The 19750-nt window shown below is 54.6% G+C and overlaps 1 protein-coding gene across 13 annotated transcripts in view; it reads left to right on the top strand.

The window, feature by feature from the left end:
- Positions 1-3675: 3675 nt before the first annotated feature.
- Tle3 (transducin-like enhancer of split 3) overlaps positions 3676-19750 on the top strand; it is a 40391-nt gene continuing 24316 nt past the window's right edge. For 12 of the 13 annotated variants that reach the window (XM_013518996.1, XM_005393648.2, XM_005393647.2 and 9 more), the window contains exons 1-4: positions 3676-3758; positions 4247-4347; positions 4825-4888; positions 5743-5787. In XM_013518996.1, the coding sequence (XP_013374450.1) occupies positions 3735-3758; positions 4247-4347; positions 4825-4888; positions 5743-5787 (234 nt within the window). In that variant the 5' untranslated portion in view covers positions 3676-3734. Of the gene's footprint in view, positions 3759-4246; positions 4348-4824; positions 4889-5742; positions 5788-10716; positions 10755-19750 lie in introns of those variants that run through there. The other variant, XM_013518998.1, reaches the window with a different exon arrangement.

Below are 19750 nucleotides of genomic sequence, written 5' to 3' on the forward strand. Positions count from 1 at the left end.
GGGAGTAAGGGGAGGTGGCACCAGTGACCCCCGCTCGGGGCTGTTCTTGCTGGAGCGCTCTGGCTCCTGGGGTCTCCTGGAGCACTGCCGTCGGGGCAGTAGCAAAGCACAAGCCTGAGATCGAGCACAGCCCGCGCAGACCCGACCTGGGGGCGCCGTGGGAGTCGGCTGAGAGGCTGAGAGGGGGACTCTGGACGAGGCGCGCGTCCCCGGGCATCTTGAAGGCATTCCATTTAATAAATCTGGGCAACACGCACACCGCTCTCTCCCCCCAAGGCTCCCAAATCGAGACCTGCTGTAGGACCCCCAGTTTACGGGGTCTTAAAACCCCCTGCACTTTGATTAGCAGCTTCAAAGAGCTCCCTTCAAAGTTCGCCCTGCTCCCTGCCCCCACCTCCCCTCCCCCGCAGGCCTCCCCTCCCCCACCGCTCCCGGTCTGCTAGAGCGCTACGACAACAAAACACTAAATGCAAGTTGAAGGAGTGGGGGTGGGGAGTTTCAGGCTTCCTCCCGAAAGTGGGCCGCAGAAATTACCTATTGGAGGCGTGTGTAAGTGTTGGAATACTGTGGCGTTGGGGTTTTCTTTTCCTTTTCCTTTTCTTCTTCTTTCTTTTTTTTGTGTGTGTGGGGGTTTGTGTGTGTGTGTTTTTACCTTTTATTATTTAAATTGATACGTTTCATTACTAGGGAGAAAAATAAAATATTCCTTTGATACACAAAATCAAATTGATATTTAGCCTCTGCTTACTTTTTTATGCATGGCTCCTTTATACCACATGGTAGTGACAGATTGTTTGAGCTGGAAGGAAAAGCCATTCAAAGCTAATTAAGCAGCCATTCCAAGCACTATTTGCAAGCGGGAGGCTCAGAAGCCTCGGCATTTGTCAGCGCTCCCCCACCCCGCGTGGTTTTGACTGACAGCTCTGGCCACCGACTGACAGCGCCTGGCAACTCCACCAATCAGAAGTCGAGAATCCTTCTAACTGTCTGTGATTGGTCCCTTTGGGTGGCTCAGGGGGCGTGGTTGACGTCCCCCACGTGGGGGCCCAGCGAGAAAGGGGCGGGGCAGGTAGAAGGCGGCTGCGCCCACCCGTGACGTCAGGGGGAGGGAAGAGAAGGAGGAGGGGGAAAAGGAAGCTCTAAAGAGGAGCCATTTTGTGTCTAATGAATGCTGCGGCCAGATGCTCGCATCTGTCGACCCGGGCTTCTCCCTGCCCCCCACTTCAGTGCGCACCGCGCACGATTTATGTTTTTATTTAGGAGAATAAATAAATGAAGAGAAGAGCGCGGTTCGGGGCCGGCGGCCGGAGCGGGCGCTCACGTGTAGCACCCAGCACCGGCCTCCGAGCGCCGCGCGCGCTCAGCTCATTAAGATGCAAAAGCGAACCTCCGGCTCCTAATGAGGGGAAAATATAGATCCGGGGGCTCGCGCGCTCGCCGAGCGGCCGGGGAGGGACCCGGGGGCCACCCAGCGGTGCCCTCGCGGAGGCCCGCTGGCCCGATCGCGTCCCCTAATGTGACTCGGAGCTCTGGGCGGCCAGACCTTCGGGGTGCGGGGAAAGTGGCCCCGAAGTGGAGTGGTCTGCGTGACCGCGCAAGGGTTCGCGACTGGCGCGGGAGCCCGCCGGGGGAGCCTCCGTACCTCCCGGGGCGTCGAGGCTGGCGACAGACGCCACAGGCTACTGTCGCGAGTAGGCTGAGTAGACCGGGTAGGAACTCGGAACTCGCGGGTTGCGACCCGAAGGACCCCGGTCCCAGTACCGACTCCATCCACTCCGTAGGACTCCGGCCCGGCGAGGCTGTGGCCGGGACGTAGCTGTCCTCAGGGGTCTAAGAAGCCTCTAGGGAAACCAGCCGCGAGGTGAGCCCGCTGCCCGCCTAGCCAGAGGGGCCCAGGCTTCTCGCAGGCAGCCGCCGCACATCAGAGGCGCTGTTTATTTGGCTTTCTGAAAACAAGGGCGAAAGAACAAAGAAGCGAAGCTGGGGGCTCAAAGGGGAGGGGGCAAGAAAGGGACCAAAAAAAAAAAAAAGGAAAAAAGAAAAAGGGACATCCTCATTTCCGAGCAAAATTTTAAAGGTCAGAGGCAACTTTGGGAGCCACCATTTTATGGGTCCTAAATCTTGTGAAGTGAAAACATTAAAGTGACAAAGTGATTCTGTTTGTTTTATAGTATCTAATTGGGCTGCTTTGCAGACCTAATGAGATTAGAGGGAGGAATCGTTTGCTGCCAGTGCAGAATAAACTGATACATTACTATAAGCCACAGGTTTGGAGGACTGTATAGCTTGTCTTTTTTTCTTTTGTTGTTATTCCTCTGTCTTCTCTTTCCCCCTTCCGCCAAATAATTATTTGCAAGTAGATCGTGGGAAAAAAAAGAGAGGAGGGGAAAAAACCCTAGCAGCCCAGGACTATAATATATATCTATTTATTATATGTCTTTCGGTTAATTCCTGATCTGAGGAGCGCTGTTTTTCACTCCCATGCGAAAGTCACCAGCGGGTAGGGCCTGATTGCTACTTTTCATGCATAGTTTTAGACACAAGAGGGCATTGTGACGTCGCGCCCGGCGGCACCCAATCGCAGGCCGAGTTCTGCTGCCCCACGTGGGGGTCCCGCGCTCCCATTGGCCAGCGCCGGGCGAAGCTGCCACATTATTTTGTTACTTTTCAGTCCCTATTTGGAACTGCTCTCGCGGCAGTTCAGACCTCGTGCTCGTCCCCCTCGCCTGTCTGTGTGTGGTATCCGCAGGTCCGAGGCACTTTTTTGGGTGTGTGTGTGCCTGTGTTGTGTGTGTGTGTGTGTGTGTGTGTGTGTGTGTGTGTGTGTGTGTTGGGGTTTGTCGGGCCGCAGAGAGGAGAGCCGGGCGGAGGGAAGGAAGGAAGCCGCAGAGCTCTCCGGACTCGGGCTGCGTCTCCTCTCCAGTGCTCTCCTGCCTGCGCGCTCCGATCGCTCCACGCCAGGGACACAGCGCTCGAGCTAGGAGCAACGAGGACCCTTGCCTGAAGCTTCCCGTGCCCGCTGGAGTTAGGATGCTGCTTTGCACCTACTGAGCCCGGAGTTCCTCCCGGCCCCGGGAAGGGCTTACAGAGGCGGCGGCAGTAGCAGACGGAACAGCAGGCTCCTCTCCGAGGGGGGGCGTCGAAGCGCCCGCGCCGGGCCCCAACCCGCACCCACCGGCGCTCCTGCGGCCCCAAACCGCCACCTTCTTGCCAGCTTCCTTCCTGTCTTCGCCGTGAGCCCCTGGCCCCGCTGCCTGTGGGATCTGACCCGCCAACCCCGGATGCTTGGGGCTGCCCTGGCGCGCCCCCCACTAAGCTCGACGCACTGAGAGATCCACAGGGGCTCTGCGCTCGCCCCTGGAGGGGCCCCCGGCCTCGGGACCCCGCGCCGGACCCGACGATGTCCGCGAAGCCCCCGGCTCTGACGCTCTGCACACAGCCGGGGGAAGGCGGCCGGCCGCAGCCCGCCGAGCCCTAGGCGCACAAAGCCCGCTCCCGCCGCCCGGCCTCGGTACCCGCCGACGACTTTGCCGCCTGCTCCGCGGCTCTTTGTCTCCGCTTGGGGCGGGCGCCCGACTCTGGGATTCCGCTGCGAAAGCGGGGTGGGGGGGCCGGGGGCGAGCTCTCGGTTTCCCGGCCGCCCCCCGCTCGGGCTCGGCTCCCCCCTCCCCCGCACCTCCCCGGCCCGGGCTCTCGGCTCCTCCACGCTCTCCGAATCACGACCCCTCCCTGCCATGTATCCGCAAGGCAGACATCCGGTGAGTAATTGCAACTCGGTTTATTTAAGCATCTATCATGGCAGGGTAAACGAGGCAGTTTATCTGGCACCTCCATTTTGCTTGTTGCTACCTTTCTGGTGTGTGTGCGTGTGCTTGGGAGCGCGTGTGTGTGCGCGTGTGCACACAAAGGGGCCGGGGCTGGGGGGGTGCCGTGGAGAGGTGAGGGTGATTCAGCCCAGCGGCGCGGCGGGGGGGTGCGTGCGGCCTGGGGGAACTGTCCACGCTCCCCGCCCCCTCTCCTAAGTCAACCAACTCGCCCGGCGGGTCTCCCCGCCCCCGCTTACTTGGGAATGGGGCCCCTCGGTGCAAGAGGTGAGCCCCCCCCACCCGCGCCCCATCCTCGAGCTGGGAAACTTGGGATGGCCTGGGCGGGGAGGGTGGCTGCGCACGGTGGGGAGGGGCCGGGGTCGCCGGAATTCCCGTCTGATGCCTCCTCCCCGCCTCCGTCTCGTCCTCGCCGGCTCCAGGCTCCCCACCAACCCGGCCAGCCGGGATTTAAATTCACGGTGGCTGAGTCTTGTGACAGGATCAAAGACGAATTCCAGTTCCTGCAAGCTCAGTATCACAGGTAAGGCCGGTGGGGGCGACCCCAGGGGCTGGCGGGGAGGGGCAGCCCGGAGCCGCTCTTGCCACCACCCCCCGCGGGGACAGAGGGCTGCCGACCCCGGGGCGGCGGGGCCTCCGCCTTTTGTTTCCCCTTCCGAGCGCGTCTCCTTAACCCCTGCCTGCCCGCAGCCGGCAGCTCCCGGCGCCGCCTCCGGGTGGGGTCGGGTCGCCCGTGGGTTTGTTGTGGCTTCCGGGGGTCGCGAACGGGCGACCGGAGCCGGCCCCCCCGCTGCCGGAACAAACAGGCCTCCCGGGCCGTGCAAAGTTTCGAGTTGTTCGAGCACCACTCTCCCCAAGGCGGGGACCCAAACCCCCAGTGCCCCGAAGATAATGGGGTGTCCCGAGGATGTCCGGGAAGTGGTTCTCGGGGGCCCTTCGGTAAGGCCCCCGGAGGAGGCTCTGCAGGCGCGGGCCTGAGCAGCTCCTCCTGCCCTCGCAGCCTCAAAGTGGAGTACGACAAGCTGGCAAACGAGAAGACGGAGATGCAGCGCCATTACGTGATGGTGAGAGACGCGGGAGGGGAGCGCAGGCAGGGCGCACAGAGCTCCCTGGGATCCGCCGAGGCGGGCGCGGGGGACCCCGTGGGCCAGGGGCAGAGAGCGGGTAACAGGGCCCTCCGGGAGTGCTCTCTGCCCCACCAGCTTCCCTTGGCCTGGGCCACTGGAGGAGGGGGCCTGGGAAGAGGAGGGGCAGAAAGAGCGACGCAGATTTCCAACCGGGGACCTCTGTCCTGGCTTTGAGCGCCGTTAATGTGTTTTGAGGGCCTCCCAGAGGGCTGCTTGCCCTATCTTGGCTAGAAAGATAGGATTGGACGAGCCCGTGGCAGGGTTGGATAAAGATCTCTCTGGGAGACCTCCCGGGAGCCTTTGGAAACTTTCTGCCTGGCAGCCCTGGGATCTAGCCAGAGTGGGACAGAAAAGCCCTCCTTCCTCTGGGTTTTCAGAGGGGTGGGAGAGCCTCTGGAAATTCTCTGCCTCTGCTTCCCTCCTCGGGGATCCCCGGCTGAATCTTTCCTGCCCTTGGACCCTAGGTAGACTATCTCCGCTTTAGCCAGAGTCTGTTCCAGCCGGTTTACATTTTCTGTTTCCCAGAGGGCCCGGGAGGCACTTTAAGCGCGCCTCTTTCCACATAAGAGGCCTTCCACATCGTGCTAGATAACTCTCAGAGGACAAGAGGGGGCCCAGTGTACACAGCATTCCCTGTCGAGGCTGCACCTTGTATAAACAGAGAAAAAGGCAGGGACCGTGCCGGTGGGAGGACCCGGCTGACGCTTCTCACTACTGTGTGTATCATGTTGATGTTGAAAAATAAAGATTTTGTAGATTGTCTTGTTAATGGGAATTTTTTCCACTTTTAGTACTATGAGATGTCCTACGGCTTGAACATAGAAATGCACAAGCAGGTAAGAGCTTTTCTTGTTATGAAAGCTGTTTCAGTGTTGTGAAAAAAGCCTTAAAACGGCACCCTTCTCTGTCTCTTCTGGTTTGAAAATAAGTTTGATTCTTGACTTGTAAGGTGCTGAGGCTTTGCTGATTTCTTGGCTACACTGAGCTTTTAGCATTTGAGCTTGTGAAATGAGTGCTGTTCTTGGATCTTGGTAAAAAAGAATAAAGGACCAAAGGAAAAGTTGTACCTCCAGAAGCTGCTTTACAGACTCCCCAGAACCTAGAGGTGGCTGGCTGCTTTTATGTGTTTTACTGTAAGATTCTCAAGAGGCAATGTGGGAGGATTTTTTTTACCCTCTTTTTTCTTTTTCTTTTTCTTTTTTTTTTTTTTTTCTAGCAAAAATGTGATGTTCTGCCTTGATAAGATTAAACTTCAAGAGCCTTTTTAAAAGCCAGACTCGGCTATTGAAACTTAAGGAAATGAAGCCGCTGGTGGTTTAGGAGTGAAACGCAACTTTAATGCCTTACATTTAGGAGGCAGTTTCTCATCTGTCTCTTAATAATTGAAGGCAGCCAAGTTCCCATTTTACAGAGAAGGAAGCTGGGGCTGAGGGATGAAGTCAGTTTGCCAGAGGCAGCCAGGCCTGGCCTTTGAGATGGCTGGGGGTTGAGCTCAGCTTTGAAATCCTGAAGTCAAACCAGTTTAACTAGTGTGCCGTCGTTTGATGGATATGTAAACTACCTCGTATTGTCACTTTTCTAATAACAGTATACCTCAAACCGAGCAAATACAAACACTCTTTATCTCACTGCCTATCAGTAACGAGCCCCAGTGCTAGGCCGGGCTGTGGGAGAGGCATGTTTGTGTAGTTTTGTACCAAGGAAAGGCTGCCTGTAATTTGGCTTGGCCCTCGATTAGCGTTGACTTGGCACGTATAAATGGCGCAGGCTGGTTGTTCTTTTTAACAATTGGTGTTCTTGAAATCTCAGAAGGCTGTTGACTCATTCTAGCCTTTGGTGACCGTGACTTGAATGGATTTTCTGCTCTAAATTAACAGTCGTTTACAAGGTTTAAATTTTGCTCTTTAAAGGGGGCAGGACCCAGGGCAGGTGAGAAGGGCAGGTGACCCAGGAAAGCGTGCTGATTCCTGCCCGCTTGAGTGGCTTCCTATAGAGGCTTTTGAATGCGGTTCTTCCCCCTCCTGGAGGGAACTCCAGCACTGGGTGAAAGGCAGCCGGGGAAGGGCCTGAGTTTACCGAGCAGTGTGGGAATCTAGCCTGTGGCTTCCTAAGGGATTAGTTCCCTAGGAGGGCACATGAAGACTACCACATATAAACTCCTCAGTCTGCAGAAATAATAAACAGACGTTACTCTGTGTTAGAAAGGTTTTCCTCCAGAGAACACAGCAGAGTTAGATTCTGGCCCTCTCCAGGCAGAACTGACCCAGTCTCACTGGTCCAGAAAGGAAGCATAAAATAAATGAACCAGGGGTTGTGGGTATTTTGAGAACCTTTGCATATTATTCAAGGTGTCACTTCCTCCCTTTCTCCACCCCCTCTTTTTTTTTTTTTTTTCTTTTCCTAGGTGCGTGCTTAGTGTCTTGGGTGTGTTTAAAGAGGGTAATTGTACCCAGGTTTAAAATTTATAGCAGCAGTTATCCTAAGAGCTTTGTAATTAAGGTGTAATATGTCGCTGCATGTTGAGGTCTGCATGGGTGGTGTCCCCTGAGCCGTGAGTGGATGCTTTTGGCAGAAAGAAGCCACCTTGGCTGGCCGAGCAGAGCAATACTTTTGAGGCCAGGGATGCTCTGAACCCACAAGAGTTAAACATCGCAGTGCATTTGGTGGAAGAGCAGCTGTGTGCATCTGGGATTTCTGGCCATTCCCCAAACAGGATTCTTGGGCGGCGGGGGTGGGGGGGTGCCTGAGGTTTGTGGTTTCATCTTCTCTTCTAATCCCCTCAGCTGCCAGTGCCAGTGGGATTTTTTGCCCTCTTTTTCTAGGTGGGGAAACTGAGGCTTCAGGGAGACCAAGAAGGCAGGCGGAGGGCTCAAATCAGAACCCCTGCCCTTTCCCAGCACGGCTGGTTGCACATTTTGCATTTGCCTTGAATGCGTCTGCCCTGGATGTAGACCCACCCCAAGCCCTGGCAGTCTGAGCTGGGTGAAATCACCCTATGGCTGTGTAGGACAAAGAGGCAGGAGGGTGAAGAAACCTTGCTGAGAAATGCAACCCTGACCTAATGGCGCCGGCCACTCCCTCCGTTTGGTTTGTGAGGGTTCTGCAGAAAGCCCTGCCACTAATTGCAGCGTGGGTCTTGGGTGTATTTGGCGGATGGTGGTTAGGCCTGAGCAAACAAGTTTATCAGCTGACCTGTTTAGCGGTTGACTGGTGTTTTATCTGCACACACAATCAAGTGACTTGGAGTGCTTGAATTATTCATGCAGTGTCCTGCCCTCTAGACTTGACTATTCGTGTGATTACATCGGCCTGGAACAAACAGGCTGGATTCTTCATCTTTGAGCTCGGGGTGGGGGTGGGGACTGTCTGTACTTTTATATAATGGATGATCTACACAGCTAGCACCTTGGGAAGTGTGGTGGGGCTCAGCCTGCACACACACACACACACACACACACACACACACTTTCTCCTCCACCACCATTTTTTTTTTTTTTTAAAGCACTTCTTTGCTGCCTTTCTGGGAAATGGCAGTTAGTTGGGAACCTCAAGTTTGCCAGATGGGCCCGAGAATTGACAGAGGGCAACCGGTAAAGGTAGATCCAGCCCTTTTGATTTTCATGAGAGGTTCAGCTCACTGTGGTTGACTCCTTCCGTGGCTGTTTTTTTCCCCCTACCCTCCAGCTCTCTTGCAAGCTGTCAAATAGCAGAAAAGTAATAAATGGTTTCTCCTCCCACTCTTCTGCCTCGCTCCCTAATTATGGCAAAGCAAAGATTACAGAATCACAGGCCTGGCCCAGGACTTCAAGGGGTCACCCACCTCCTCCTCCAAGCTCCTGCTTCCAGGCAGAAAGTCAGGGGTGATTCAGAGAGGCCAGGGAGGGGATGGTGGCTGACCAGCTCTTCAGAGTATCTTTGAATGCCTACCGCAACTGCAAAGCCGGTTTACAGGCTGGGGACCTGAGCACACACTTACCTGCCGTGGTCTGAGGCACCGATAACTATGAGAAGGTGGGTCACACTGGCCCTTCGCCTTCTGTTGGTGAACGTGGCTGCTTGGAAACTGGATGTGAGGCATTTTGATTTGCAAATAGCATCATGCCCACACTAGACGGTCACCTTTTTCCTGAGACAAACAACCCCGCCTTACAGTTTCTTTTGGAGTCCTGGAACCGAAAGCCCTGTGGCTTCTCATCCACATGTTTCAAGTTCCTGAAGAGGACACTGAGGCCCAGAATGAGGAGCTGGCTTCCCCTCTCCCAACCAGGCTCACGCAGGCTTCCCTCCCAGCCCCAGACGTTTTTAGCAAAGCAGGAGAAACGAAGAGGGCTCCTTTAGCAACTGCCAGCACCCTGTGTCTTTAATGACTATTGCTTCTCTGCGATATTATCTGAAGAGGCTAAGGCCACAAACTGGGCTCCACCAAAGTCCAAAGTACCCCATTCGGGTTGTATAACCGTATCAGCTGAACCCTCTGTCCACAGTCCTCTTCTAAATTGCCAGCTATTTACACAACTAATGATTTTTGATGTGTGTAGTAATAACACAGAATGCCTGCCTAGCAATCCCAGAGGGAACGTTCGCAGCCCAGGGAGGGGTGGTAAAACCTGTGAACTTTTTATCCTAGCCACGCGGTGGCCATAAACCCAAGGCTGAAGTATGATACGGGAAATCTCCTCTCTGAGGCTTGTCACCTAAGTAATAATACGGGGTTCAGGCTGCAAGACCTCCAGACAGCTTAAGGATCTGTCGTCATGGTGAAGCCACCAGGCAGCAGGGTGAAAAGACCCTGAGAAGGAGTTGAGTCTAGTTGGTGGTGAGGAGGTGGGGCCTCCCGTCTAGGAGGAAAGGGACACACAGGTCCTTAGACTAGGGCAGTGCCTGCTGGTGTGGCACTTGAGTTGAGCTTTGAAATGCATTTTGTTCTGCAAGAGCGCTAGAACCCAACCCCTCCCTGGTTTCCACCTGACTTCTGCCTTTTTGGTGTCCACCTGCCTTGCTTGCTCACCTTTGGGGTCTCTAGCCACCCTGGGTCTTTTCCTTCTTGGACATTTGATGGTGCACATGATCGTGGGGGTTGGGTCCATGGTTCCTATTCTCGCCGTACAGGTCTAAGACCCTGAGCTGGGCAGGAACCTGGCTCCTAACTCTACTCCCGCACAAATTATCTTTCTCCTCCTCTCTTTGGACTTCTCCCACCGGGCACTCAAAGGGCCTAATTTACAGAGGCACTGCATTTCCATTTTGTAGTAGCAGTGAATCAATAAGGGGTAAACTCCCTTTTCCTTTCTGCATGAGAGAGTGTATTTTCTGTCTCATTGTTTGTACAAAACACTGGGACACCAAGGGCCAAAGGGCAGTAAAGGCCCTGTCTCAGCTGGCTTTCCCCCTGGGATCTGCTACAGATATGCCTTCCTCACACCTCCTTATCTCATTTCCCCAACAAGCCTCAGTGTCCAGGTCTCTGCAGCGCCTAGCGTGTAGTAGGTGCTCAGTAAATGCACTGGGCCCTCGCCACGCAGATTACTCTGGTTGTCTGAAGGCAGAGTTCTGCCTTAGTTTGCCCCTGGAGTTGGAAGGAGGGGGTTTTAATTGTGAGCTGGCTGCTAGCTCCTCAGGCTTCTCTGGCTGCATCCACTTTCTTCATCAGTAAAATGAGGGAGTTGGAGTCATTCCCAAAACGGTCATTAGGGGCCTGGGATGTGCTGGGGGTGTGTGGGCTGGGGTTGGTTACATAGAGGAATAAGACACCATTCCCCCCGCAGGAGCCGGGCAGCTAAATAAGTAATTGGAGTACAGTGAGGTAAGTGCTAATGCGGCTGCGGGGACACGGCCTGCTCGCTCTGCCTGGGAAAGGGGACGCAGCCAGGAGGTCTGTGGAGTAGGCAGGAGCCCAGCTGGTGAGGGAGGCTCCTTGGGGTGGCAACAACCCCCAGGAAAGCCCTAACCGGAGACTTTGTTCTGCCTCCGGAAGCCAAGGCTTCCTCACATGGCTGTGGGGCGGAGACCGTACTTGGGAATTGGGAAGTGAGACGAGGTGGTGACATCTAGCAGCAAAGCGATCTCCTAGGCCTCTCTGCCCTCACATTCACCACCCACGAGGCCCAGCTCGGCCCCATATGGCTCTCCAGGGCTGGCCCAGGGCCATATGGTGCTGGTGCGGGTGGGGGCAGGGACCGCGGTGGCCTCCTCCTGCCGGCTCCCCCCCACCCTCTGCTCCCCAAGTGGCTTGTCTCCTTCCTCCCATTGGTAATTCCGTAATGACTGGTTGTGACCCGCCCCCTCCCCCATATTTAATTCTCATCAGCCCGGCTCTCCACTTTGCTATTAATGATAGCAGCCAGCAAAATAGCTTTCAACATGCCATTGACAGTCTGGTTTAAGAGTGCACTTGAAGTAGTGCTAGACAGCTGAAAGCACCCATAATTGTGTGCCTGAGTGAGAACTGCGTGCTCAAGGGCCTTGTTTTTATATGCTTAAAGGGACAATATCTTGTTTTCCACAAATGCACGGTGAGACACATCGGAGCTCTCCCCCTTTCGCTTTCTCTCCTCTTCTCTCGGGTCTCTTTTGTTCTCTGGCCTTTCAGGATAAATGCTCCCCTCCGGTGGGGGCTGAGAGAACTGGAGGGAGGGAGGATGTCCTGCCTCCAAGGATCTGTGGGATTGTTGCTCTGACCACTCAGACATTGGGACCTGGACCCTGATCCGCCTCCTCTCACCCACGGAGGGCCCTCAGTACCTCCTGCGTCTCCAGGAAGTCAAGGCGGAGTCTCCAGAGTCTCCATCTTTCTTGATGCTGATTTTGAATTCTTTTGTTCGCTAAGGCTATTGCGCCATCAGCTAGAATATGAGGGATTCGGGTCTCCCATTTCTCACTGTGAATGTTGAGGAAGAGACTGCCTTTACAGGGATGTGGGAGACAAGTCCTGCCTGTTGGAGAGACGGTGGGGGGCGCAGGTATGGTGGCCCACACTTGTGATCCCAGCACTCAGGAGGCTGAGGCAGGAGGATCAGCATGAGTTCAAGGCCAGCCTGGGGTCCATAGTGAGTTCAAAGCCAGCATGAACTACGTACTGAGTGAGACGCTGTCTCAAAATATCAAAAAGAGACGGAGACTCGGACACCAAGTCCCTCTTGATTAGGTTCCAGGAGGCTGTGGTCCTCCTTCCTCTGGGCCTATCTGAAAACAAGCGTAGGCCAGGGAGGTCCCCACACACAGGTTCCTGAAGGATGACATGAGACCAGGGGTGAGACCTGAGGGGCCAGGGACATCTGAGGTTCTCCATTTTGTGGTTGTGGCCGGTGCCTGAGCTCCGAGGCCTGCTTGGGTGGACTTGAAGGTCTGTGAGTGACACGGACACAGTCCAGGCTCCTGGGGAGGCTGCTGCTGCAGCCAGATAATCCCAGGGAAGGCCTTGATTTGAAGATCAAGTGGTTGAAAATGTCATCCTCCAAGTAGGAGAGATGATAGCAGTAAGAGCGCCTTCGTGTTCTGCGGCACTTGATTGCGAAGCCCAGTTGCCACTGTCATCTGGAATAAAGGGGCGTTTGCGTCCACGCTAAACAGCCACCGGGACAAAAAGCCACAGAACACAGCGGGTTAGGGAGGTGCACATGACCCACGTACACCCTGGCACTGGAGAACTGCAGCCTCGGTTCAAGAAGGAAGGATCTGTCCCCAGGGACAGGACCGTTTAATATCGATTGGCCCCTGAGCCCTGTGTGGCGCTTGGCTTGAACTGGGTGACCCTGTGGATGTTGCTGGGGACTCAAGGATGAGGATAATGTGCCTGCGGGATTCACCCCCACCCCGTGTGCATCGCGGGCTTCCTGGGAAGGATAGTGGCTTCCTTGGTTTCTGAGAGGCCCGCGGGCTGCAGAAGTTGTGCCTGTGGGAAGTGTTGGAGAGTCACGTGCCTGTGAAGTGTGTTGAGTGTCTCTTGAAAGTTTTTTTCCTTTTTGTTTCACCGTGGACAGTTTTATTTGGGAGAGGGCAAAAGGACAGGTGGGAGGGAGAGGCAGGGACCACACCAGAGGGATGACGGAGGTGGGTGGTATTAGAAGAAAACTGGGTTTAGAAGAAACGGAACAGTGGATTGAGTAAACAGAGCTTGTCCGCCTGGGTCGCCTGGTTTATCTCCTCTGCTTTTGAAATCCTTGATAACTTGTTTTCAGCTTTTCTACTGCTTTGGGAGTGGTGGTTGTTATTATTTTTTGATTCATAGTGAAAACTACACCAGCTGGCTTGGGGAGAATCCTTTTTCATTGGCACCCAGGGCCTCAAAGGTCAAGAGAATTCTTCCCACTGGTCCTGTAGAGCTGAGAGTCCAGCGCAGTTGGGCGGAACCCCAAAGCCTTTGGGTTTGGACTCTGCCCTGCCAGCTGAGTGATTGAAAGGCGAGGGAGGGGGTGGCTCTCTACCTACCCATCCCGACCTGGTCTGAAATTAAGAGTTTCCATCACAGTGGCAGGGGCACAGCGTGACATTGGTGGGGCCCCCCGCTGCGGGAACTCGTGGTGATTTCCTTCCGGGAAGGGAAAGGCACGGGGTAGACCAGCGGATGAGGGATGGGGTTGGCCCTTGCTCCCCTCTGAGTGTGGTGCAGGAATTTTCCACCATCCGGGCTCTGTCAGGAGCTCCAGGGGTACGGCAGGTGGCCCCTTGGTCTGCAGTGGGTTAGGGGACAGGGTGAGGGTGAGGACAGGGGCGGCGGAGGGAGGAGAGCCTGGCAGAACAGTGGTGCGCGGGTGCTCAGCTCCTCCTTAAGCCCTGTCCTGCCCCTTCCTTCCTAGAGGACATACCCCTTCTTCTGACCCCTCTCCAGGGAGAAGGCTGCAGTCCAGTTAGCCTGAGCGGAAATCCCATGGAAGGTCTAGGAGTTGAGGTGCGCTCACTCCTCGATCTTCAGGATGTCATATTTTTCATCAAGGGGGAGAGAGGAGCTCTAGGAACCTGGGTGCCATCCGGTATCCTCACTTAGCAGCGTGTGACTGGGCACTCACTGAATCTCTTTGATGGCAGTTGGGGATGATAGTGACACCTGCCTGCCACCCCTGGCCGGCAGCTTTCTGCACAGCTTACTTCCCTGACAGAAGCCTCCCTGCGCTATCTCTGGCTGCCATAGTTTGTTGTTGTTGTTGTTGTTTTTTAAGGTAGAGTTTTGCTGTGTATTTCAGGCTGGTTCTGAACTCACTCTGTAGTCTAGGTTGGCCTTGAATTTGAGGTGATCCCCCTGTCTCAGCTTCCCAAGTGCTGGGATTACAAGTCCATTACACTACCACATGGAGCATCAGTAGACCATTCCAGGTCCTCCAGCCTTTGATTCCAGTGCTGGGCACTCCCTGGACAGAACATCTAAGCATCCAGTAAAACATGAACATCAGCATGTGCGGACCCAGGCTTCTTGGCCTGGGCACCCTTGACATTTAGGCCTGAATAACGGTGGGTGGTAGGGTGCCGTATGTGTGGTTGGCAGCAGTAGTACCGCCCTAGTGTGACCCCCTAAAATGTCTCTAGACTTCGCCAGATGCCCCGAGGGGGCAGGGTTACTGAAACACCACTGGTGGTTAATCTAGATCTGGGAGGCTCAGTTACTTCCATTTTGCTGTGTGTTTGGGGGCCAGTCCTAGTCTCCTCTGGGCCCTGTACGCTTCCTCTGTAAAATGAGACGTTGGATATGGTGATTGATGGTTTGGAAGAAGGCCGACTTGAAGGGGAGCAGATGCTTTAATACAAATTTCTCAATAACTTCTTGATTTTCAGAAGCTATGAAATACCACCACTCCTGCTAATAACCCTTGTTTGGGGAAGTGGGACTAGCTGACCCTTCTGATTGTAAGGAAGGGATATGAATTTGGGGTGGGTCCATAGCATGGGCTCCGTTTCTCCCCCTGGTCTGTCTTTTCCCCTCCCCGCCTCACTCTTACTTTCCCCTTGTGCCACCCGGATGTCCTCAAATGCCCCTTGCCTACATTTCATTTGTAGCCCTGACCTGATGGGGAGACCCCCAAAATGTAATGAGCTGCCCCTGCGAGAAAGAATAATGTGACTTTCAACAGCCTGTTGAGAGGCCAGGAAAGATTTGCATAATGTTGGGGGGGGGTTAGGTGGCTGGGGGTTGCCATGGCAACCCCACTGGGATGAATTGAGCGAATTTTGCCTCGGAGAGGAGGCCCTGGCCGCCTTGGAGTCTGGGAAGGTGGGGGAGGGGCGGGGGTTATCTGAGGGGAGGGAGGAGGAGGGGTGGTGCCCGGGATGAATGGGCAGTGTTGGGGGAAGGTGTCACAGGCAAAGGCTCTTCCTGTTTTGTCTGTACAAGCAGGCTCTTTGAGAGCCTCTTCCCCCAAGCGAGGGTGGGAGGCAAGCAGAGTTTAATGTGTTTGGGAACCAAGAAATTAAAGTGAACAAATATTTAAAGATTATTGGATCTTGTTAACAGGAAGCCCGATGGAGGGAGACTGGGTTTTAGAGAAATGAAAGTCTTAGGAGTCATAGGAACCGGGAGGGACTGAGGCTGTCATCTGGATCCAGTTCCCTCACGGAGTGCCATCTGCCTCCGTGTCCCCATGGGTGCCCCCTCACGGGCACAGCGCTCTTGTGCACGCAGTACCCCACTTTGTTTTGTTTTGTTTTGGCTTGAGACAGCGTTCGCTGTGCAGTTCAGGCTGGTTTTGAATTCACTTCGTAGCCCAGGCTGGCCTTGAATGGCGATCCCACTGCCTCAGCCTCCCATGTGCTGGGATTACGGGCATGTGCCACCGTGCCTGGCCTGTTTCACTCTTGAGCACCCTCAGGATTACACCGCGTCCTGGACCCTCTCCTAGACAGCCTCATAGTGCAGGGCAGCCCAGGGACAGGGAGTGCAGGTCCTGGCCTGGGTGGCCAAGTTGGGTCAGTGACCCGGATGCACCCTCTCTTTTGCACCCCCATTCACAGTTCTCCTATGCCACAGACTTCTTGAAAGAAAAGGGAAGGTGAATTCTTCCAGGGAGTGTACAGAAAGGTCACAGTACACCCAGAAACCCCAGCTGTCTTCTGGACCTAGCTGGGGAGGGGTGTGTGTTTCTCCTCACCCCCTGGGCCCCCCACCGCGTCCCTTCTTTCCCAGGGAGGGCCTTGGGTACTCTCCGGGGAGTCTTAGATCATGGCTTGAGGAGACACATCCTCAGGGTCATGCTGGGGACTGGACCTTCCTAGTACCAAGTCCTCCCCGCATCAAGAATTCAGCCGGCATCCTCGCCAACATAAATATTTAATAGGATTGTAGGTATATATAATTTGATCAATATGCCAGTGCTAAGAGGGCCTTTAAGGAAACTCACCTATCATCGAGTGATCGGGGGTGGAAACCAACCCCTCCCAGAGCAGGAGTGCTGCCTCCCAGTGGCTGCTGCGGGGCGGGGGTGACCATTGCTTTATCCCAGAGTGGAGGGGGGCCTACCGGTGAGGTCTTCCCCATCCTTTCTTCCCTGGGTTTCTCTTCCTCTGTGGTTAAACATCTACTGGCCCAGTCCAGAGAGAAACTGCCTGGCAAGGCATATCATCTGACAGTCAGTCTTTGAGGGGCTGTCAGTGTAGAATTGTTTAGAAAATGCAATGGGGATATTTCAAGTTGAAATTGCTCACACGTTGTTCTGGAATCTTCCGATATCTGATGACCGGGCGGTTGGGGTGCCTGGCTGCTGGGGCTGTTAGGGCTGGAGCTGCCTCATCCTCCTGCACTGCACCTCTGATATAACTCAGCTCAGAGCACAGGCGCCGAGACTGCGTTGGACAGAAGTCGTTGAGAAGCAGATAAATAAAACCTGGCTCCGATCCATGGCCTCCAGAGCTGCCTGAGACCCCAAACACACAGATCTACAGAAGTAATCTAGAGACCAGGACCTGGCCTTCCATAGGTCACACAGGCAGCATGCTGGCCTCAGAGCCCGGGTGAAAACCATGGTTTTCTACATGGCTTTGGGGTGTTGAGTCACACTTCAGGCCAGCAGGTGTCTGCCCTTTATCTCATTCTGAGCGCTGCCCTGATTCTCTGAGGAAGAAGTCCTGATTTCAGAGATGTGACCAGGACCCTGAAAGGGTCGGATGGCCACTTCCCTGCCTAACAGACATGAAATTACTTCCCACTGCATGGAACTTCAAACAAGCCCTTGCTTGGCGTCAGAGGGTCACCAGCCAGCCTTCCTTGCAAATAACGGCAGTGTGACATCACGGGGGGCGGGGTGGGGTGGGGTGGTGTATGACATTTGTGTGCAGTTTTGCTGGTGGACATACTTGAGTGGTTCGTGCTGTGAAGACAGGACCTGGGGACCCGGCCTAGCGTTCACGCAATCTTGAGGCGGCGTGGCTCTTCCCCACTGCTGTTTAACATCACCCGGTGCCCTGTTTCGTGGAGCTGCACATCCGGAGGAAGTGACACGTCTCAGAACAATTCACAAAGGTATAGCATTCGAAAGCTCTGAATCAGGGTGCGCAGACCCAGTGGGTTATCTAGTTCGTCTTTCCTATTTTGCAGGCAACAGCAGCAAAGCCCAGAGGAGGGAAATGATTTGCCTAAAGCCACGTGGTGAAAAGCAGAGCTGACAGAGTAGGAGCCAGGTCGCTCTGTGTGGCTGTGGAGCGGAACCTGCTCATTCAAGTGCCGGGGCGCTCTCTCTGGCCTTGTCTTCCTTTGGCTGAGGTTAAAATGAAGTGTGCAGTCAGAGCCCACAGGGACAGGCAGCCGGGCAGTGTGAACCTAATTAACAGAGAGACTGTCTGGAGTGGCCTCCGGGTGGCTGTCCAGAGTGTGTGGAGTATGCTCGGTCACAGGAAGCATAAAGAATCAGTAAGTGGGGACCCACGGCAGGAGCCTTGCCCCAGTTTCAGTGCTGTGGGTCAAGGGTCAGGGATGGTCTGAAATCTCAGCATGGGTGGATCAGAGACCATAGTAGGAGAAACACTTAGGATGCTCAAAGCCTCCTTGGCTTACAGCGTGGTATTCAGAAGTCCCGTGTTAATGAGTGTGCAAATGGGACCCACTAGAGTGCAAGGAACAGATTGCACTTTGGGAAATGGCGCCTGCTCCCCCCCAATCTCGTTTTCTGTCATTTATTTGCTTAACAATCTCGATGGAGACTCGGGGCAGATGTTACTCCCAGCGCCCGGTTGGTAGTGCAGATTCTGAATGGAGTGGGACCTCTGCGCCCGCTTCTCTGAGCCGCCTCTGTGTGTGTGGAGTAGATTAGTTACTTCTGAGAAGCCGTACTCTCTGCCAGCAAAGCTGCCCGCTTTGAACCGTACTTCAAAAGCAACTTTCAGAGTCTGCACCTGCCTTGCCAAACACCTATTTCCAGAAGGTTCCAAAGGAAGCCGTCTCCTGCTCCTGCCCCCTTGCAGATGCCTCTGAAGGTCTGGCTCAAAGGCCGGAGCTCAGTGGCCCCCAGGCAGAGGGCGGGGCGGGTGGAGTCCACCTGCTGGACCACAGCCGCCCTGTTGATAACGGACTTTGCCCAGTTGGCAAAAGGAGTTTCCCAGCATATGATCTAGTTCCAGTCTGTGATTTGTGACCTGTCCCAATTGTCGAAGTCACACGTCTTGATGCTTTTTCCAGAGCTGAGCTGTAGAGGTTTGAGTTGGATCAAATGCTCTTTGGACAGCTGTTGGAAGCAGTGGTGCTGTCGGGCAGCAACCCTGGTGGTCATTTTTTCCTTCATACGTATTTCTATGAGCTCTGTCAAAAGGCTCATGTTTGGTTCTTGGCAGGAAATCGTTTTGCAAAATTGCTAAGTATCAGTTTTCCCATCTGAAAAATGGGCATTTTAGTAAGAACCTTCCTCCTGTAGTGGTCAGAGCTCACCCTGTGAAAAGCCCAGCCAGCTTTCCATTCCTAGTAGCGAACAGTTTTCCTGTATATTCTCTGACTCCTGAGAATGTGCAGAGCCCATTCCCAGGGCAGAGTAGCCCATGTACAGATGTGAATGGCTCAGTGCCTGCTTCTACTTTTCAGGGAGACCAAGGGTACAGCACTCAAGAGCAGATGATGGTGAAGTTATAGCTGGAGGTGGGGACAGTACCCCCCAGAAAACCCAGGACGCAAGGGCAGGCAAGCCCTGGCATATTGTACGATTTTTTTTTTTTTTTTTTTTTTTTTGAGACAGGGTCTTACTATTCAGTTCAGGCTGGTCCTGAACTCACTTTGTAGCCCAGGCTGGTCTCAGACCTGCCACAATCCTCTTGCCTCAGCCTCCCGAGTGCTGGGATTATAGGCATGCACCACCACATCCAGCTCTAATGTAGAAGCTTTCCAGGTGTAGAGTGCCTCCCCTTCTGCCTGCTCCAGTTTTGCTGGTGACCTGCCAGTGTCCTTCCTCGCCCCTGGTGGTTGGGCTCCAGGAAAGCCAGGCTGAAAAATCACAGCCTGAGCTTCATCAGCAACCAGGTCTCTGTGGCCTTGCTCTGATGACCCTTGGTGATTCTGTGTGTGTGGGGGTGTGGTGTGTGTGTGTGTGTGGGTGTGTGTTTGGTGGGAACTTAATCTGACACGCCCACGCACAGGGCTTCTTGAGTAATCAGCCATGGTTACGTGGTGGCCTGAGTCCCCAGCCTGGATGTAGGGATAGCTGTGTAAAATCTGAGGATCCCTTTTCCTCATAAGCAGAGGGTGCTGGGCTGTGGACCAGGGGAAGATGCGTTGAGGCTGAGAACCCTGAGGTATGGTGCCCTTTTGAGAATGTACGGGGCTGGGGATTTAGCTCAGCGGCAAAAAGCGCCTGCTTGGCAAGCGCAAGGTCGTGAGTTCGGTTCCCGGTACCGGAG

This window comes from Chinchilla lanigera, unplaced genomic scaffold, assembly GCF_000276665.1.
Source record: "Chinchilla lanigera isolate Chin_1 unplaced genomic scaffold, ChiLan1.0 scaffold00049, whole genome shotgun sequence".
Taxonomy (NCBI): Eukaryota; Metazoa; Chordata; class Mammalia; order Rodentia; family Chinchillidae; genus Chinchilla; species Chinchilla lanigera.